The sequence below is a fragment of the Carcharhinus amblyrhynchos genome, chromosome 7 (assembly GCF_965287045.1).
Source record: "Carcharhinus amblyrhynchos chromosome 7, sCarAmb.v2.hapA, whole genome shotgun sequence".
NCBI classification, from domain to species: Eukaryota; Metazoa; Chordata; class Chondrichthyes; order Carcharhiniformes; family Carcharhinidae; genus Carcharhinus; species Carcharhinus amblyrhynchos.
In genome coordinates this window covers 35,735,602-35,751,900 of record NC_137330.1, presented here as the reverse complement: position 1 = coordinate 35,751,900, position 16,299 = coordinate 35,735,602, and the positions used below count along the sequence as shown (strand labels likewise).

At 39.7% G+C, this 16,299-nt stretch overlaps 1 protein-coding gene across 1 annotated transcript in view; it reads right to left on the bottom strand.

The window, feature by feature from the left end:
- asap2a (ArfGAP with SH3 domain, ankyrin repeat and PH domain 2a) overlaps window positions 1-16,299 on the bottom strand; it is a 182,039-nt gene that overhangs the window by 1,856 nt on the left and 163,884 nt on the right. Inside the window, exons 23-27 of the mRNA XM_080192131.1 lie at window positions 13,376-13,534; window positions 8,588-8,780; window positions 6,171-6,238; window positions 4,977-5,083; window positions 3,901-4,023 (exon numbers count right to left, since the gene is read on the bottom strand). Coding sequence (XP_080048257.1) covers window positions 3,901-4,023; window positions 4,977-5,083; window positions 6,171-6,238; window positions 8,588-8,780; window positions 13,376-13,534 — 650 coding nt within the window. The remainder of the gene's footprint in view (window positions 1-3,900; window positions 4,024-4,976; window positions 5,084-6,170; window positions 6,239-8,587; window positions 8,781-13,375; window positions 13,535-16,299) is intronic.

Sequence of the window (16,299 nt, the reverse complement as noted above, 5' to 3'; positions counted from 1 at the left end):
AGAGAATGTGGTGCTCAAGATCATTTTAAAATATGAATTCTTTCATGGGATGCGAACATCGCTAATAACCCCAGCAACTGCTGCCCACCCTTAATTGTCCTTGAAGTAAATGGCTTGCAAGATCATTGAGGGCAGTTAAAAGTCAACAACATTGGACTGACATGTAGCTTTCCATTTCAGTTTTTAATTAAATTCCACCAATTGCCCATGGAGTGATTTGAACCCTGACCTTGCAGTAGTAGTCTGACCCTTTGGGTTACTGGTCCAGTGACATTAGCACTATGCTGCCATCTTTCCCATGTCACCATCTTACCCTAAATAATAACTTTTGTTTAAAAACAATCATTACATTTTCCCCTGGATTATCTTTAAACCAATATCAGGCAGTTTATTAACAAGTTTAGAATCTAATCAAGGTATTGTAATGTCTTTGAAAGTGAACCACAAAATTATAGTGAAGTTCTTGACATCCATTAAAAATGTACATGTGCAGACTTGTTTGAGGAACATTATTCAATTTTTACTTCATATCCTGAATGCAACTGTCCTTGAAATTCTTGGTACAAGTTTCTCAGCATGTACACATTGTATTAATGTCTTGTTAAAGAACGTGCATGGAAGGTCTAGTCTAATGCATATTACAAATTAATACAAATAATGCAATTACTCAGATGTCCAATAACATTTCAGTACCTAGTCTTTCAATATAGAGCTCATAAACGATTACACTACAAGAGATTATAGCTCATTTCTTCTCTTCAACCAAATCATCTGTCTTCAGTTCCTCCACTTTCTCAGCAAAAAATGCATCTCTCCTCAATCAACTGGGGAAGGTGATGGCCTAGTGAATTATCACTCGACTATTAATCCAGAAACTCAGCTTAAGTTCTGGGGACCCAGCAGATGATGGAATTTCAATTCAAGAAAACAATTCCTGGAATTAAGAATCTACTGATGACCATGACTATTGTCAATTGTCAGAAAACCCATCTGGTTCACTGAAGTCACTCAGAGAAGGGAATCTGGCATCCTTATCTGGTCTGGCCTATATGTGACCCCAGGGCCACAGCAATGTGGTAGACTGTTATCTGCCCTCAGGCAACTAGGGATGAATGGGCAATAAACGCTGACCAGCCAATGATGTTCATGTCCCACAAAGAAATATAAATTTTTAAAATCCCCCATTTTAGAAAGCATGCCTTAAGAAATTTTAGCTGACATCATCCAGTTTAATGTAATTTAAACATAAGAGGCTCATCTCTGTGCCTTGCATACTTGATTATTGGCTCCTGCTGTCCTCTGGCAAAATTGCTCACTATTTCAAGATCATCCTGCAATACAAAGATAACTATGGCTTCTTTTCTGCAGCACAAACCATCTTAATTCTTTTGCCCTGCCTCCTCCACCTTCACCTCTTAACAACTGCAAGGAGTTCCAGGATTTCTTTGTCATTAAGGATGAGACCATTCATTCTACAGCTTCCCTTCCAAGCTTCCTGCAAGGACACACCATCCTCTCTAGTCTTGCATTTCTATCTCTAGTTTTTTAAAAATCTTACCTGATGTCCTCTCTAAGCAAATCTCTAGTCAGGTTTTGATGAAAAATTAGATTCCTGAAGTTTAAGTGAGACTGACATTTTATTATGCGATTACCCTGTGGATCGTGGTGTATAAGTCAACCCACCGGAAGACTCCAAAAATCCTTAAAAAAACAGGAGTTGACTTGTACATAAAATAGGCAGTCACCATTTTGAAATGTGACACAAAAACCACTGGTAATTCATATCAAATTAATGTGGCATGGTTCGTTGAATGAATCAACTGTACAAAGCTATCTTTAAGCATTAAAGTATTTTAAAACTATCAAATGCCTTCAGCCTCCGACAAGAGTTTATTGAATTCATTCAAGTAAATTTGGCTATGGCATTATCGCAAGGGATCAGATTTGATGCTTTCACTTTCAGAATCATTCCTCTGAAAGAAATCATCTCCAACCACTGGACTGAATATTCTGCAATTTTTACTAATCTGATGACACTGTGCACTAATAGCATCTCATTATTTGATAATGGAACTATAAAAATCACCAATTAGGGCAACATGCATACTTCCATATTTTGTGACGGTTTTCTCGGCATCAACCATCCATCTATTCCATTTGGCACAAACGTGGTCCTTGAATAGCTTGTTGAAGCATGCATCCAATGGCTGAACTATGGACTTCACAGGCATATCTTGATCTCAATTATATGGAATCTGAACAAGTTCCACAATAACGAGCAACATTCTTTATCACACACTATCAATCCGTTAGTCCACTCAGCTGTATCTATTGAGCTGTTGGCACGGACATACAGGAAACATAATATTCAGAATGGTTTAATGTTTGAAAATTACTGAAAGTTTTAAGTTTGTTCCACTGCGAATCATGTCTCCCATTGTCTTGCTTTCATGTGGAACTGTTTTTGATCCTATGATACAGTTCGGGTATATTAAAATTCATTGGCGCTTTTATTCATATTGCAGATGTTGACTTAACGTGTAGTCTTGCTTTTGCTGCTATCTGATGATGAATCCTCAAAACTGTTAATTTTGACATTGATTCTTTTGGTAGACTCTGAGCAATCCTGGTCTTCTGCCACAACACTAGACTTCTTCCATTTCATAAAATTGTTACACAAACTAGCTATAGGTTTGAAATATTTGTCAGACTCAGGGTTTGATTTGACCCACTTGAGTGCATACATACACATTGCATTTCTGCTGATGTAACCAATCTGATGATTCATAACAGATAGTCTTAAAAACAAGACTACCCATTAAGTCATATCTGCAACATGAATAAAAGCACCCATGAATTTTGATAACCTAGCAGCCAAACTGCATCACAGAAAGGATCAAAACAGTTCCATATGAAAACAACAGGATAATGGGATACATGATTCACAGTGGAACAAAATTAAACCTTATGGTAATTTTCAAACATTGAACAATTCTGAACTTGAGAACCTATTCCAATCTCAAGATCAAGCTAGTGGCTGTTCTGATGGTGCATTTAGTCTTTGGAATTTTCTTCAGGGCAGATTCTTCCTCCAATTCTTCTGCCAGTATTTCACGAATACCGAATTCCCTCACTGCAGTACAGTTATTTAACAAGTTGGTAAACATTACGATTATTAGCATGAAAGCAATTTTGTACTTCATTTGTTTTAATGAGGATCCATTCCTGTTCAGTACTAGACATGCCATGTGTGGTTTGCTCTTTGTGGATGTGTCTTAAGCTGCTGTGCATTTTCTTATAATATATTTCCTGCTTGATTCTGTGTACTGACTTTCAGTATAAGTAAAATACACATTTTGGGATGCGAAACTCAGGCCAACAGCAAAGAGTTACAGACAGAGTGTCTCAAATCCTGCTATCCAAAAATAGGAGATGTCCAAAACTGGACATTTTTATAAACTGCATTCTTAGATTACTGTCTTGTTCAGCTAGGTGCTGCATTGGCGAGGGGGAAGTTATTAGCTTCACGCACTGGTCTTTGTCCATGCGCAGAGTGACCCTTGCCACAACCCGGCTTACCAGATCTGCATAGAATCTCCCAACCCTTAAACTGGTAACATCCTAAATTCTACATGGATCCGAACCCAAAATTTCCAATTTTGAGACACTGCATTTCGTAGCTGAAGGAGTCAACAATTTTTGACACAGAAAAAAATGGGTTCATCTTGTACGCTAGGTTGACTTATACACCACAATCTCTGGTATCTCACCCATTATAGTATTTTGATGGAAGGGTAGACAACAAAGTTAGATCTTAATTGTTTGTGTCAGTTAGAAAATAATTTATGATTCTTTAATATAATCTTGACAACGTTACAAAAATTTTGCATACCAACTTACCCACCATTCTGGATCTTCCTCACCATCAACAATAATAATCTCACCCTCTGAGAAAGTGAGCTCATCAGGGTTATCTGCACTACAGTTATAAATTGCTTTCACACGTCTTGGTTTTGATTTCAACTAAAATAACAGAAAACAAAGTATCACAGAAGAAAGCAGGCCACAAACAAATAAAATTATGAATGCTCCAGACTGAATGACTACCTAAAAAAAAACATCTTTAAGATTTGACATTCTTAGAGTAGACATTTATATGTCTACACATATAGAATAATTCTGGTTATATGACTCAATAATGCACAAAGAAACAATTTCAATAATGGTGGATAATCCAAATGTTTATGGGAGCTTGCCAAACCACTATGCAATACGTGCAATAAGCAAAATATTTCCATGTATCAGCTCTGCATTGATTACAGGCACAATGAAGTCATTCATTGCACAGTTATCAGTTTTGATCTAGCCTGACTAGTAGTCAATTGCATCATGCTTGGAAACATGGCTTATGTGTATAGTTTTTCTCTGCAGTATAATTTGTATCAATTTAATTTACATTCATATAAAAAGGTAGTTACCTCTATGGCTTTTTATTATAAAGATATACTTAAAAAAATTACACTTAGTTGAGGTTTTCCTCTCCTATTACGTACACCCTTTGCTAACCCTAATCTATTATTTCAATTGTCCAGTGACGATTTTCAGCAGGATTTCAAGCAGCATATGTTACATGTTTAACATAGCATTAAAAATCTTGATTATGGTCTCTATGGACAGAACAAACAAAAACATGAGATAGAAGACAAAATTGACATGCACGTGTGAATTGTAAGAATGTTTCTTAAATAAAATAGTGAGAGCTGTTATATAAGCCATTCCATTTTCACTGACATATGTGTAGTATTAAAAATTGAGCTATGAAAGTAGCTTACTCAAAATTGATTTGATATTGTAGTTAAAAAGGTAATTATGCTTCTTTTAAAACAGCAAGTTTGATTCTAAAGAAACCAGTGATTTTTGAAATTTTAAAGAATCAAGCAATTTTTGTTATTTAGTGTTGTTCAATATGTCCATACCATTTGAGACTTTCGTGGCATTGGTGCAGGAGCTTTGTTGGGGTTTGCAGAATTAGGTGCATGTCCTGGTTTTTTTGGTGCAGGATCGGGTCCCAGAAAAGCATCTCCTATTGCATTGTGAATAAATACCAACTTTCAGTAAAATGTTAAACAAGAATTTTAAATAAATTTGAAAAAAATCTTATTTTTTCCCATCATGCTTTCTGGTAAGATTCTATAACAACTTGCATTTATATAACACTTTTCACTACCTCAAAGTCCCAAAGTGTTTCATAGCTATGTTTACAGTATAGTCAGTATCATAACGTCAGACAACGTGGCAATCTGCACACAGAAGATCCCACAAACAGTAATCAGTACAAGATAATCCATTTTGCTGGTGTTGGCTGAAGATAAATGTTGACCAAGACACTGGAAGAACTTCCATGTTCTTCACTGAATAATGGAGGATGTTTTATGTCAATCTGAGAGGATGGTTCAACATCTTAACTGAATTACAATTACTTGAGATGCAGAACTCCATCTGTACTGTACTGAAATATCAAGCTAGTTATTTGTTCCAAGTCTGTTTAGGATTCAAATCTATGACATAACTCAGAAGCGAGTGCCACAGCTAAAGCCATATATAGAAAGATTTGCAGGACATTGATTAAATTAGGGTAAAATGCCTGCATTAAAAAGTAGGTTGAAAGTATGGTTGAAGTGCCTGCCAACATTCACCACTGTGCCTCATATATAAAACATGTGCGTGCACTTGGCATGGTTCCAATATGCATTACCAACCAAGCATAACCCACTACCTTTGGGGAAAATGGAGAAAAAAATTGGAAGGTTTAGGAACTTTCAACTTTTAAAAAATATACTGTCACAACATACGGAAAAGCAACTTAAAAGGTATTCACCATGTTTCCAAGTCATATAATAACAGGTTAGTAATGCTATTTTTCCCATTTGGAAAAAGTTGCAAATAAATTTTTAAAAATTTGAAAATACTTGCACTCACGAGCTAGAATAATCGGTTTCTTTTTTCATGCACTATTCAGTCAGGCACAAAAGTGAAAAAAATGAGGCACAGAGATATTGAGATACCTAAACAAAGATTTAATCATATATTTTACTTTCACTAGTTAGATCTCAATTATGGAATCTTCCATCAGCAGTGTTGCATTTCTGATTAGAAAACTGTTCATTCACCTGACTGCATTGACTGTACAGTTCCAGGTACTGTAGATGTTCTTTTAGCTGTAGATGTTCGATCCGAACTGTGAACAGATAACAAAGATGTTCTAAAATTTGCATAAGAATTTATTCCATCATGATACATTTCTGTAATTCTTTGGGGCCAATTTGTGCCACCCATTTCACTTCAAACAATTGTGTTCAAGCTGAGGATTGACAGCCTTAAACCAGCAAGATGGACAAACAGTTTTTTTTCCAAATTCTTAGAACCAGAAAGGAATAATGTGTTATTTATAGGTTATATGCTATGACTGAGAGTAATGAATTCACTATAACTAAACTTTAAAATGTAAATTCTTCTAACTTTCCCTGCAGACTTCCATTTTTAGATCCCATACACCTTCCAGCCATTATAGCTATGGGTTTTTGAGAAAATGGCTGCTACAGAACAAGAGGATACAAATTGAGATATTGCTTAAGCAATTTCCAGCCCAAATCAAGGATGGAACAATGAAGAAATTCACATGGAGGTTATGAGATAATTATAGAAGAGGAAAACTATTTGTTTGGTAAACTTATTTACCAAAGTTCGCTGGATTCCGGGGAAGTGCCGGAAGATTGGAAAACGGCTAATGTTACGCCGCTGTTTAAAAAAGGTAGCAGACAAAAGGCAGGGAATTATAGGCCGGTTAGTTTAATGTCTGTAGTTGGAAAAATGCTTGAATCCGTCATCAAAGAAGAAATAGCGAGGCACCTAGAAAGGAATGGTTTGATAGAGCAGACACAGCACAGATTCGTTAAGGGGAAGTCATGTTTGACGAATTTATTGGATTTCTATGAGGATGTGACTAGTGTGGTAGACAGAGGGGAACCGGTGGATGTGGTGTTTCTAGATTTTCAAAAGGCGTTTGATAAGGTGCCTCACAAAAGGTTGCTACAGAAGGTTACGGTGCATGGAGTTGGGGGTAAGGTGTTAGCGTGGATAGAGGATTGGTTGTCTAATAGGAAGCAGAGAGTTGGTATCAATGGGTGCTATTCTGATTGGTGGTTGGTGACTAGTGGAGTGCCGCAGGGATCGGTGCTGGGGCCTCAGCTATTTACCATTTATATAGATGATCTGGAGGAGGGGGCTGAGTGTAGGGTGACGAAATTTGCTGATGACACGAAGATGAGTGGTAAAACAAATTGCGTGGAGGGTGTGGGAAGTCTGCAGAGGGATCTGGATAGGCTGAGCGAGTGGGCGAGGACCTGGCAGACGGAGTATAATGTTAGCAAGTGTGAGGTTATCCACTTTGGCAGAAATAATAGTAGGAGGGATTACTATTTAAAGGGCGAAAAGCTGCAGCATGCTGCAGTGCAGAGGGACCTGGGGGTCCTTGTGCATGAGTCGCAAAAACCCAGCCTGCAGGTGCAGCAGGTGATCAAGAAGGCAAATGGGATGCTGGCCTTTATAGCAAGGGGGATAGAATATAAAAGCAGGGAGGTCTTGCTGCAACTGTACAGGGTACTGGTGAGGCCGCAGCTGGAGTACTGTGTGCAGTTTTGGTCGCCGCACTTGCGGAAGGACATTTTGGCCTTGGAGGGAGTGCAGAGGAGGTTCACTAGACTGATACCGGAGATGAGGGGGTTGGATTATGAAGAGAGACTAAATAGACTGGGTCTATACTCGTTGGAGTTTAGAAGGATGAGGGGGGATCTTATAGAGAAGTACAAGATAATGAAAGGGATGGATAAGGTAGAGGTAGAGAGATTCTTCCCGCTTAGAAAGGATAGTAGGACTAGAGGGCACAGCCTCAAGATAAAGGGGGGCAGTTTAGATCGGAGTTGAGGAGGAACTTCTTCACTCAAAGGGTGGTGAATCTCTGGAATTCTCTGCCCGTTGAAGTGGTGGAGGCTACCTCGCTAAATATATTTAAGTCACGGGTAGATAGGTTTTTGACAGACAAGGGAATTAAGGGTTATGGGGAGAAAGCGGGAAAGTGGAACTGATCCACTTCAGATCAGCCATGATCTTATTGAATGGTGGGGCAGGCTCGAAGGGCTAGATGGCCTACTCCTGTTCTTATTTCTTATGTTCTTATTTCAGCCGATTCACCTAGAAAAATCTGCAATCCTTTCATGCAACTCAAATTTTATCAACTGTTTTGCTACCACAATTCAACTATCATGTTAGACAAGTTTAGTACCATTCACCATATTTTAGTTATATATGCACACTGTTAATATTGCAGCTAAGATTACTGTACTTGAATATTACTGAGAAGAGAAACATGCAGGGTTTTTGTCTTGCACTAAGCACAGACAAATGCAGAATACATTTGATGAATGCAAAATGTCTCTTCTCAGTAATATTCAAGATCTGTACTACCAAGTGATTGTTTGTATGCTTGAAAGATTCTAGTCACAAGCTACAGATAATGAAAATCTATTACCTTGCTGTTGATTTCTGCTGTGAAATGCGAAGTGGTGGCTGTGGAGGCAGTGGGGGTGGCAGTGGTTTTTTATTCTGAGCAGTTTGCTGCAGAGACCCTTGCTGCTGTGGTTGAGTTTGTGGTTGTTTTACCTGCAGACTCATTGCTTCAATGACACTGCTCGTCTTTGCTACTGGAGTTGGTGGTGAAGGGTCTAAAAGATTTTTAAAAAGATAAAATAACATCCGTTGGAATACTCAGTGGGCCAAATAACCTAATTCTGCTCCTATATCATATAAACTTATGAACTCTGCATCTCCCAACTATTAGTTTCCATTGGCTGAAGATAAGACTCCCAGTCTCTTGCCACAAGTGAGGCTGAGAATCAGAGATTAGAGACTGAGATAACTAGTAATTTGTAAAGTTACATGACATTTACTTGTATCCAATCTTTGTGCATGTGGGTGATGAATAAGAAAGAGAGATATGTTGGGTTTAATTTGGGGTACATGTGTGAGCATAAATAAGCTTTATTTTAAGCTCATCAAAGCTTGCTACAGAATTATTTTATTGGAATGCACATTTCAATGGTTGGAAAAAAACACCTCCTTCTATACAAAATATACTGATCATGGAGAATAAGCAAATATCTTCCATAACAGAATTGGAGTCCGCACCCATAATTTAAATCCATTGGAGCAAATGAGCCAAATCTGACTTTTAAAAAAATTGGAAGGAGAATGTACATAGCCAATGTTGTTCAAAAATTGCCTTTCATACAGCTGTAAAACTCAAAGGAACAAAGTGTTTCAAAAGTCAGAAATGCAGCTATAGTGGCTGATGACTACAAACTAACTCACAAACCTCTAACTGGAAACAAATTTGTATCTGTAACTCTTAACAGTTAGGGAGAGATAAGATGAGGGTGGATGGAACAGAGATAGATTCAAGAGGAGAGGAGAGTAGAGAAGATAGGGTAGAGCAATCCTCAACTTTTAAATGGAGTTGCATGGCAAGTAGACCAGCCGGGTCCTACCTGCGTGTTTCCAAAGCTGAAAGACCAGACACATGTAAAATGTGCCTTGAAGGTACTGAGCCCAGACTCAAATATGCAGGGGTTAGGAAAGAATACCTGCTAAGATTTCTGGCACAAAGGGAAAATGACTCTTTTGGTATCAGAAGTTCAGGGAAGAGAAATAACCATTTTTCGAGACACTGGGGGTGATCTTACCATTTTGATTCTAAATGCTGAATCTGCGTGTAATTCAGATCTGACTTGTAAACCTGTTCTCAAGCGCCCCCATATGCACTCAGCCTGAAGAAAATGTCGTGAGTCTGAATCGTGCTGTGGGTGGGGCTTATCATACCCAAACACCGCTCTGATCAGATCCTTCAACTGTGCATGCGCAGTTAAAAAAAATTTGAAAAACGCTCCCCTGCCACATCACTCCCGGGCCACAAAAAGCAACCCAGGAGCGATAGTCCCCACAGACGTTGCTGCACCTCCACAACATACATGTCCCCCTTAGCCACCCATCTGCTACCCAGACCGATTGCGACCCCCTGCCCCATTCTCCCCCCACCACCGATCGCCCACTGAGTGGCAGCCGAGCCCCCTTGGCCCCTTCCCCCCTACCCACCCACCCAGACACACAGAATGATCTGGCCGTCTTCCCCTCCCAGAGAAAGATCTGGCCTCCCTCTTCCACCCCCACCAGTGAATGATCTTTGCCGAGCATGTCTGCTCCACGCCAAATCTAGATGGGCGAATGCAATGGTAAAGGGGGGAATGCAGCTAAGTTTGGGCATCCAGCTCATTAAGTCAATTTAAATGCATGCAAAATGCATTTCAGGCGTGGTGCCGATGATGGCCATTTTCGGGACTTGGTAAAGTGGGAATCTGTGCAGGGGCAGTCGTGGATCGCACTATTTGCCTCATGCCCGAGTTGACTAAGTTTTTTTGGGCACAATGCCATGGTAAAATTGCTCCCACAAAGTGTCTTCAAATACTGATATGACAAAGGGTGCTGAGATGCCATCCAAAAGCAGAACACACTATAGTGTTGGTATAAGGGCTGACTGACACATTTGAAGGTTCCACTAGTAAAAACTGACCTATAGGGTAAGTTAGTCTCCAGTGCAGTGATGGTCAAAGTTGCTCCAAGCAGACCATAGAGGGGCACATCTATTGCTGGGAAATGACTTGGAGAGATGCTGGGAACTGGTTCAGAGAGTGCAAAACACAAGCCCAAGGTAAAAGATGAGAAACAGCAGAATTCTGCTCAACTGCAGAGAACCGAGGAAGTCCCTAAAATTGTACAGAGGACAATAGGGCAAATAAGGATTAGGGAAACAACGAGAAAGCCAGAGGACTTTAAAGGCTATTAAAGGTAAAGGGGGTCAGAGTGAAACCAGTAGAAGCTGAAGAGGACAAAGCCAAGGTAAAGGAAGGTCTGTAAAAATAAAGTGGCTAAACCCATGGTCTGCTTAGTAGAGAACTAATTGAAGGATTTAAATTGGGACAGAGAAAGTCCACAGACGGCAAGTGAGCAAGATGCCTCACCAAGTTGAAGCCCCACATAGGAGTGCAATGGAAACTGGCCAAAGTAGGGTTCCAAAGGATATGTGGGCCAAATGGGGACAAATCCATCTCCAAGGTCAAAGTAAAAGGGAAGTCAATACACCCTAGGACGAGCAACATTTGTGAAAGCCACAAGTACAAGTGCAGTTAACAATGCAAGGTCTACTAAACATCCACAGGATCAGGTTCAATACCTAAACCCACCTAAACCTAACAATTCAGCTTCCAAGTCCACTGATAGAAACATGGACGATAGGAGCAGGAGGCGGCCATTTGGCCCTTCGAGCCTGCTCTGCCATTCATTACGATCATGGCCCAACTCAACAGCCCAATCCTGCCTTCTTCCCATTCACCCCAAGTGCTCATGATGAAATGGTGCAGTGGGAAAATCTACACACCTCAAAGGAATTTTAAAAAAGCAATATACCACACACCATCCTAGAAGCAAAAACCATCAGTGGGCCACAACCTAAATTACAGACCTATGGTTTTTGGAAACAACCATTAAAAAGAGTTAAGAACTCCACAGGCAAGGCAACCAATATCAAAACAATTTACAAACGTTATGCTTTGAGGCAGAACCTAGGCTGATGAAATCTGACCTCTCCCCAGGAACTGGCGGGCAACTTGAACTCTAAGTGTAAAACGCATGGAAAATGAAACATGGTATAGGAAGGAACCCCACCAGATAACAATCATGGATTTTACAAAAAAAATACGACCATTACAATTACAACAGGCGTGGATTATAAAACACATGTATAGCATCTCCTGCTTCAGAGAAACCATGTATAGAGCATCAAAATTCAATTTCTTTTCTTGTGCAGCAGAGGCATGCCATGCCCAGCACCAGCATGATTATTCTAAAATTCAAACTAATGTTACATTTCTAAAAGCTGGAAAAAAGGCTGGAAAAAATGGCCACCCAAAGTTACCCATCTTCTTTGACGTATTAAAATCACTCCCCAACTCAAGAGGAAATCAAAGAATATTCTAGTCTGACGTAAGTCAATATCCTTCCCTGAAACTAATCAAATGGGTATTGTCTGAGTGTCTCAAACTCAGAGATTGCAACCCACAACACAGTATGTGGAATCAATATGAACAGCACACTTACTTGGAAAACAATCGAATTTATGAAAAGCTACATGGAGACTGCCATTTCTTCTTCGTCTATTTAAAATTAACTAGGAGCTCTGAAGGAAGTTACATCGGATTAACCAGAAGCATCAGTTTAGCTATGAACCAAACTCAGGAACAAACTGAGGCACTAGGTACCCAGAATACATTGCCTGTTCCAGTTTGAAGTTTGCCTAAAAACGAATCTTCTAGCTAACTGACTACTAGGAACCTCACAACCTACTGTGAATCCTTCGCTTTGCAAGGCCCTCACTTCAACTTTAAATGATCAAATGCATTCAAAAGACCACAAATCTGTCATTTGGAACAGCAAAGTCATGAATCAGAGATGGAGAAAACCATCGTCTGTAAACATACATGACCTTCATCCGTGCCCAATCTCAGAGTATGGATGCTAATAAGACCCAGTGTGCCTGAGACATTGCGTTTGATTCAAGGTAAGCATGTGAGAATAAATAACCTTTATTTTAAACACACCAAAGCTGAATTACTTAATCGCAATAAACATTCCAAGCGTAAGAAAAATACATTCTTTTCCATACAAAACATAAAATTATGGGAAGCAAGCAAGCAAATACATTCTGGCTGCAGCACTGCTCAAAAAAAATCCATGATGTGGATGTGCCGGTGTTGGACTGGGGTAAACACAGTAAAAAGTCTGACAACACCAGGTTTTAGTCCAACCGATTTATTTGATAGTAAACTCAAGCTTTCGAGGTTTCCCTCTTTGTCAGGTTGACGAAGAGGGAAACCTTGAAAGCTTGTGAGTTTACTATCAAATAAATTGGTTGGACTAAAACCTGGTGTTGTCAGACTTGTTACCAAAAAAAATCCAGCAGCAAGATAAACTCCCTTTTATTCAGCTTTCATTTCTTTTCATACTATCTTCCCAGGAACCACACTGTCAAATTCAAGACTTAACAAAATGTGCCTCCAACAATGTTTGATGCATTGTCAGTAGAAACAGTGTCATTAAGAAGAAGGGAAACAAAAATTCATTTTAATCAACTACAAAGTGAGTGCATATGAACTGAAGTATAAAGACAGGATTAAACAATATATTAGAGATGAATAACCCAGACACATACTTGCTGTTGCTGATGTTACTCGGACTGGGGGTATAGGCGGATGAAGGTTTGGTGGGTCTGAAGCAGACCGTTGCCTGCTTGCTGTTTCCATTCCAAGTGATGCAGGTTTCCAAACACCAGTTGATGTGATCATTTGAACACCAGGAACTGAACCTTGGACTAAAGTCAAAATGCAGACAAGTTAGACACAGATTGCCTAACATAGCATCCTTTGCCGTAAAATGTTATAAACCTATTTCATCACATTTTACAAATAAAATGAATTTCTGTGCCAACACAGTAAATTTAACTAACCACAATTTACAAAATGTGTATTGTTAGATATCTAAATTCCAGATCTACAACTCAGATACACCTGCATTCATCCAACTCTGGCTCCATGAGCATTCTTGATTTTAACTGCTCCAACCTTGGCAGTCATATCTTCATCTGCTGAGATGCTAAGGCCTGGAATTCCCTCCCAAAAACTCTCCATCTCTATCTGTCCTTCATCATTTAAGACTTCTCTTAAAACCTACCTACTTGACCAAGCTTTTGGTCACTTGTCCTAATATCTCCTTATGCAACTCAGTGTCAAATTATATTTGATAATAGTCCTCTCAAGAATCTTGAGATTCTTAATTACATTTATGGCACAAAACGAATACAAGTTATTGCTGTGCCCATGTAAATTGGTCCTAATTCACTTCACATTCAGTGCAAATCGTGACCTCAATTTAGAGATCTTTCAGCGACAGACACGCAAACATTATTCTCTTTGTGAAATTACAACTTCCAAAACTATCAATTCTGTTCCAAACACAACAGAAAGTTTTGAAACAAGCTGCGGTGAAAGTCTGTGCTGATAGATATTAAACATTGTACCTTAAAGAAGTATGCCATTAACTTTAGATTACACAGCAAACTATCTGGAGGCAAACAAAATTATTGCCACAGTTCCACAATGCACGCAACTGCCTCATGTTGAACAGAAAATATTGACTAAGCTACAGTTGACCTCCACCAGAACTGGTCATAAAGCTATGAAGATTTTCAATATTTATTTGGCTTCATCTTGGTAAACATTAAGCAGTCTTTCACCTCCCACCAACTCAACTAAATGCATTACTTGCCATTGTAATAGAAGTCAGGCTATCATTACTTTCTATTTGTAACCTACATGTTTCTCTTCTCCCCCGGAACTGAATTTTAACTGTGAATAGACTGCTTATTTTGTAGACTTAAAATGTTCGCCAATTTTTAATGTACTGTAGGATCTGCTCTGTGTTTTCTCTTTATTTCAATTTCCAGTATTTAGAGGTTTATAGCTTTGAAAGTAATTAAATTGTTCTGATTCACCAAAGTTTGTGAACTTCATGTTTAAGTGATTTTAAATTGTTCATTTTTGAAATCCAAAAATTGCTATGACTTTATTTAGGACACAACAACATCTTGATCACTCAGTAACATGTCATAAGATCTGCAAATTCTTTTGGGGCAGAATTTGATTCAAATTATTGAAGAAATTAAGTACGAGTTAGAAAATTTTAGGAAACCAGACTTGAACTTATGCTTGTCGTTACAACTAGTGCAGCAGATATGATTTTACATCTTCAATAGTATCTATTAACGGAGCAATGCCATGGCACAAAAACATGTCACAAGCTCACATCCGAAGCTATTTCATAAAACTTCCCCATTAGAACATAAGAAATAGGAGCAGGAGTAGGCCATCTGGCCCTTCAAGCCTGCCCCGCCATTCAATAAGATCATGGCTGATCTGTCGTGGCTCAGTTCCACATTCCCGCCCTCTCCCCATAACCCTTAATCCCCTCTCTTATCAAAAACCTATCAACCCGCGTCTTAAAAATATTTAGCGAGGTAGCCTCCACCACTTCAACGGGCAGAGAATTCCAGAGATTCACCACCCTTTGAGTGAAGAAATTCTTCCTCAACTCCGTTCTAAACCGCACCCCCCCCCCTTTATCTTGAGGCTGTGCCCCCTAGTCCTACTGTCCTTTCTGAGCGGGAAGAGTCTCTCCACCTCTATCCTATCCATCCCATTCATCATCTTATACGTCTCAATGAGATCTCCCCTCATTCTTCTAAACTCTAACGAGTACAAGCCTAGTTTATTCAGCCTCTCCTCATAGCTCAACCCCCTCAACTCCGGTATCAGCCTAGTAAACCTCCTCTGCACTCCCTCCAAGGCCAAAATATCCCTGCATAAGTACGGCGCCCAAAACTGTACACAGTATTCCAGCTGCGGCCTCACCAATGCCCTATACAGCCGCAGCAAGACCTCCCTACTTTTATATTCAATCCCTCTCACTATGAAGGCCAGCATCCCATTCGCCTTCCTGACCACCTGCTGCACCTGCAAGCTGGGTTTTTGCGACTCATGCACAAGGACCCCGAGGTCCCTTTGCACCGTCGCCTGCTGCACTTTTTCGCCACGTAAGTAATAATCCTTCCTACCATTACTCCTACCAAAGTGGACCACCTCGCACTTGCCAACATTAAATTCCATTTGCCAGTTCCTGGCCCATTCGCCCAGCCTATCTAGATCTTTCTGTAGACTCTCCACACCCTCCGTGCAATTTGCCGTTCCACCAATCTTGGTGTCATCAGCAAATTTCGACACCATACACTCGGTTCCCTCCTCCAGATCATCTATATAAATGGTAAATAGCTGAGGCCCCAGCACCATCATGATATTGTCTAGGTCTTGATGCATGTGGGCACAGACTGCTTCAATGACTTAGGAGTTGCAAATGGTCCTAAACACTCTAATCATCAGTGAACATGTTCATTTCTGACATCATGTTGGAGGCTGGCTTATTGGTAAAACATCTGAAGATAGGCAGGCCTAGGTCACTATGAGGGTTGACTGGTGATGCCTGGGGCTGAAATTGTTGACCTCCAGTAATGGCCTTATTTTGTGT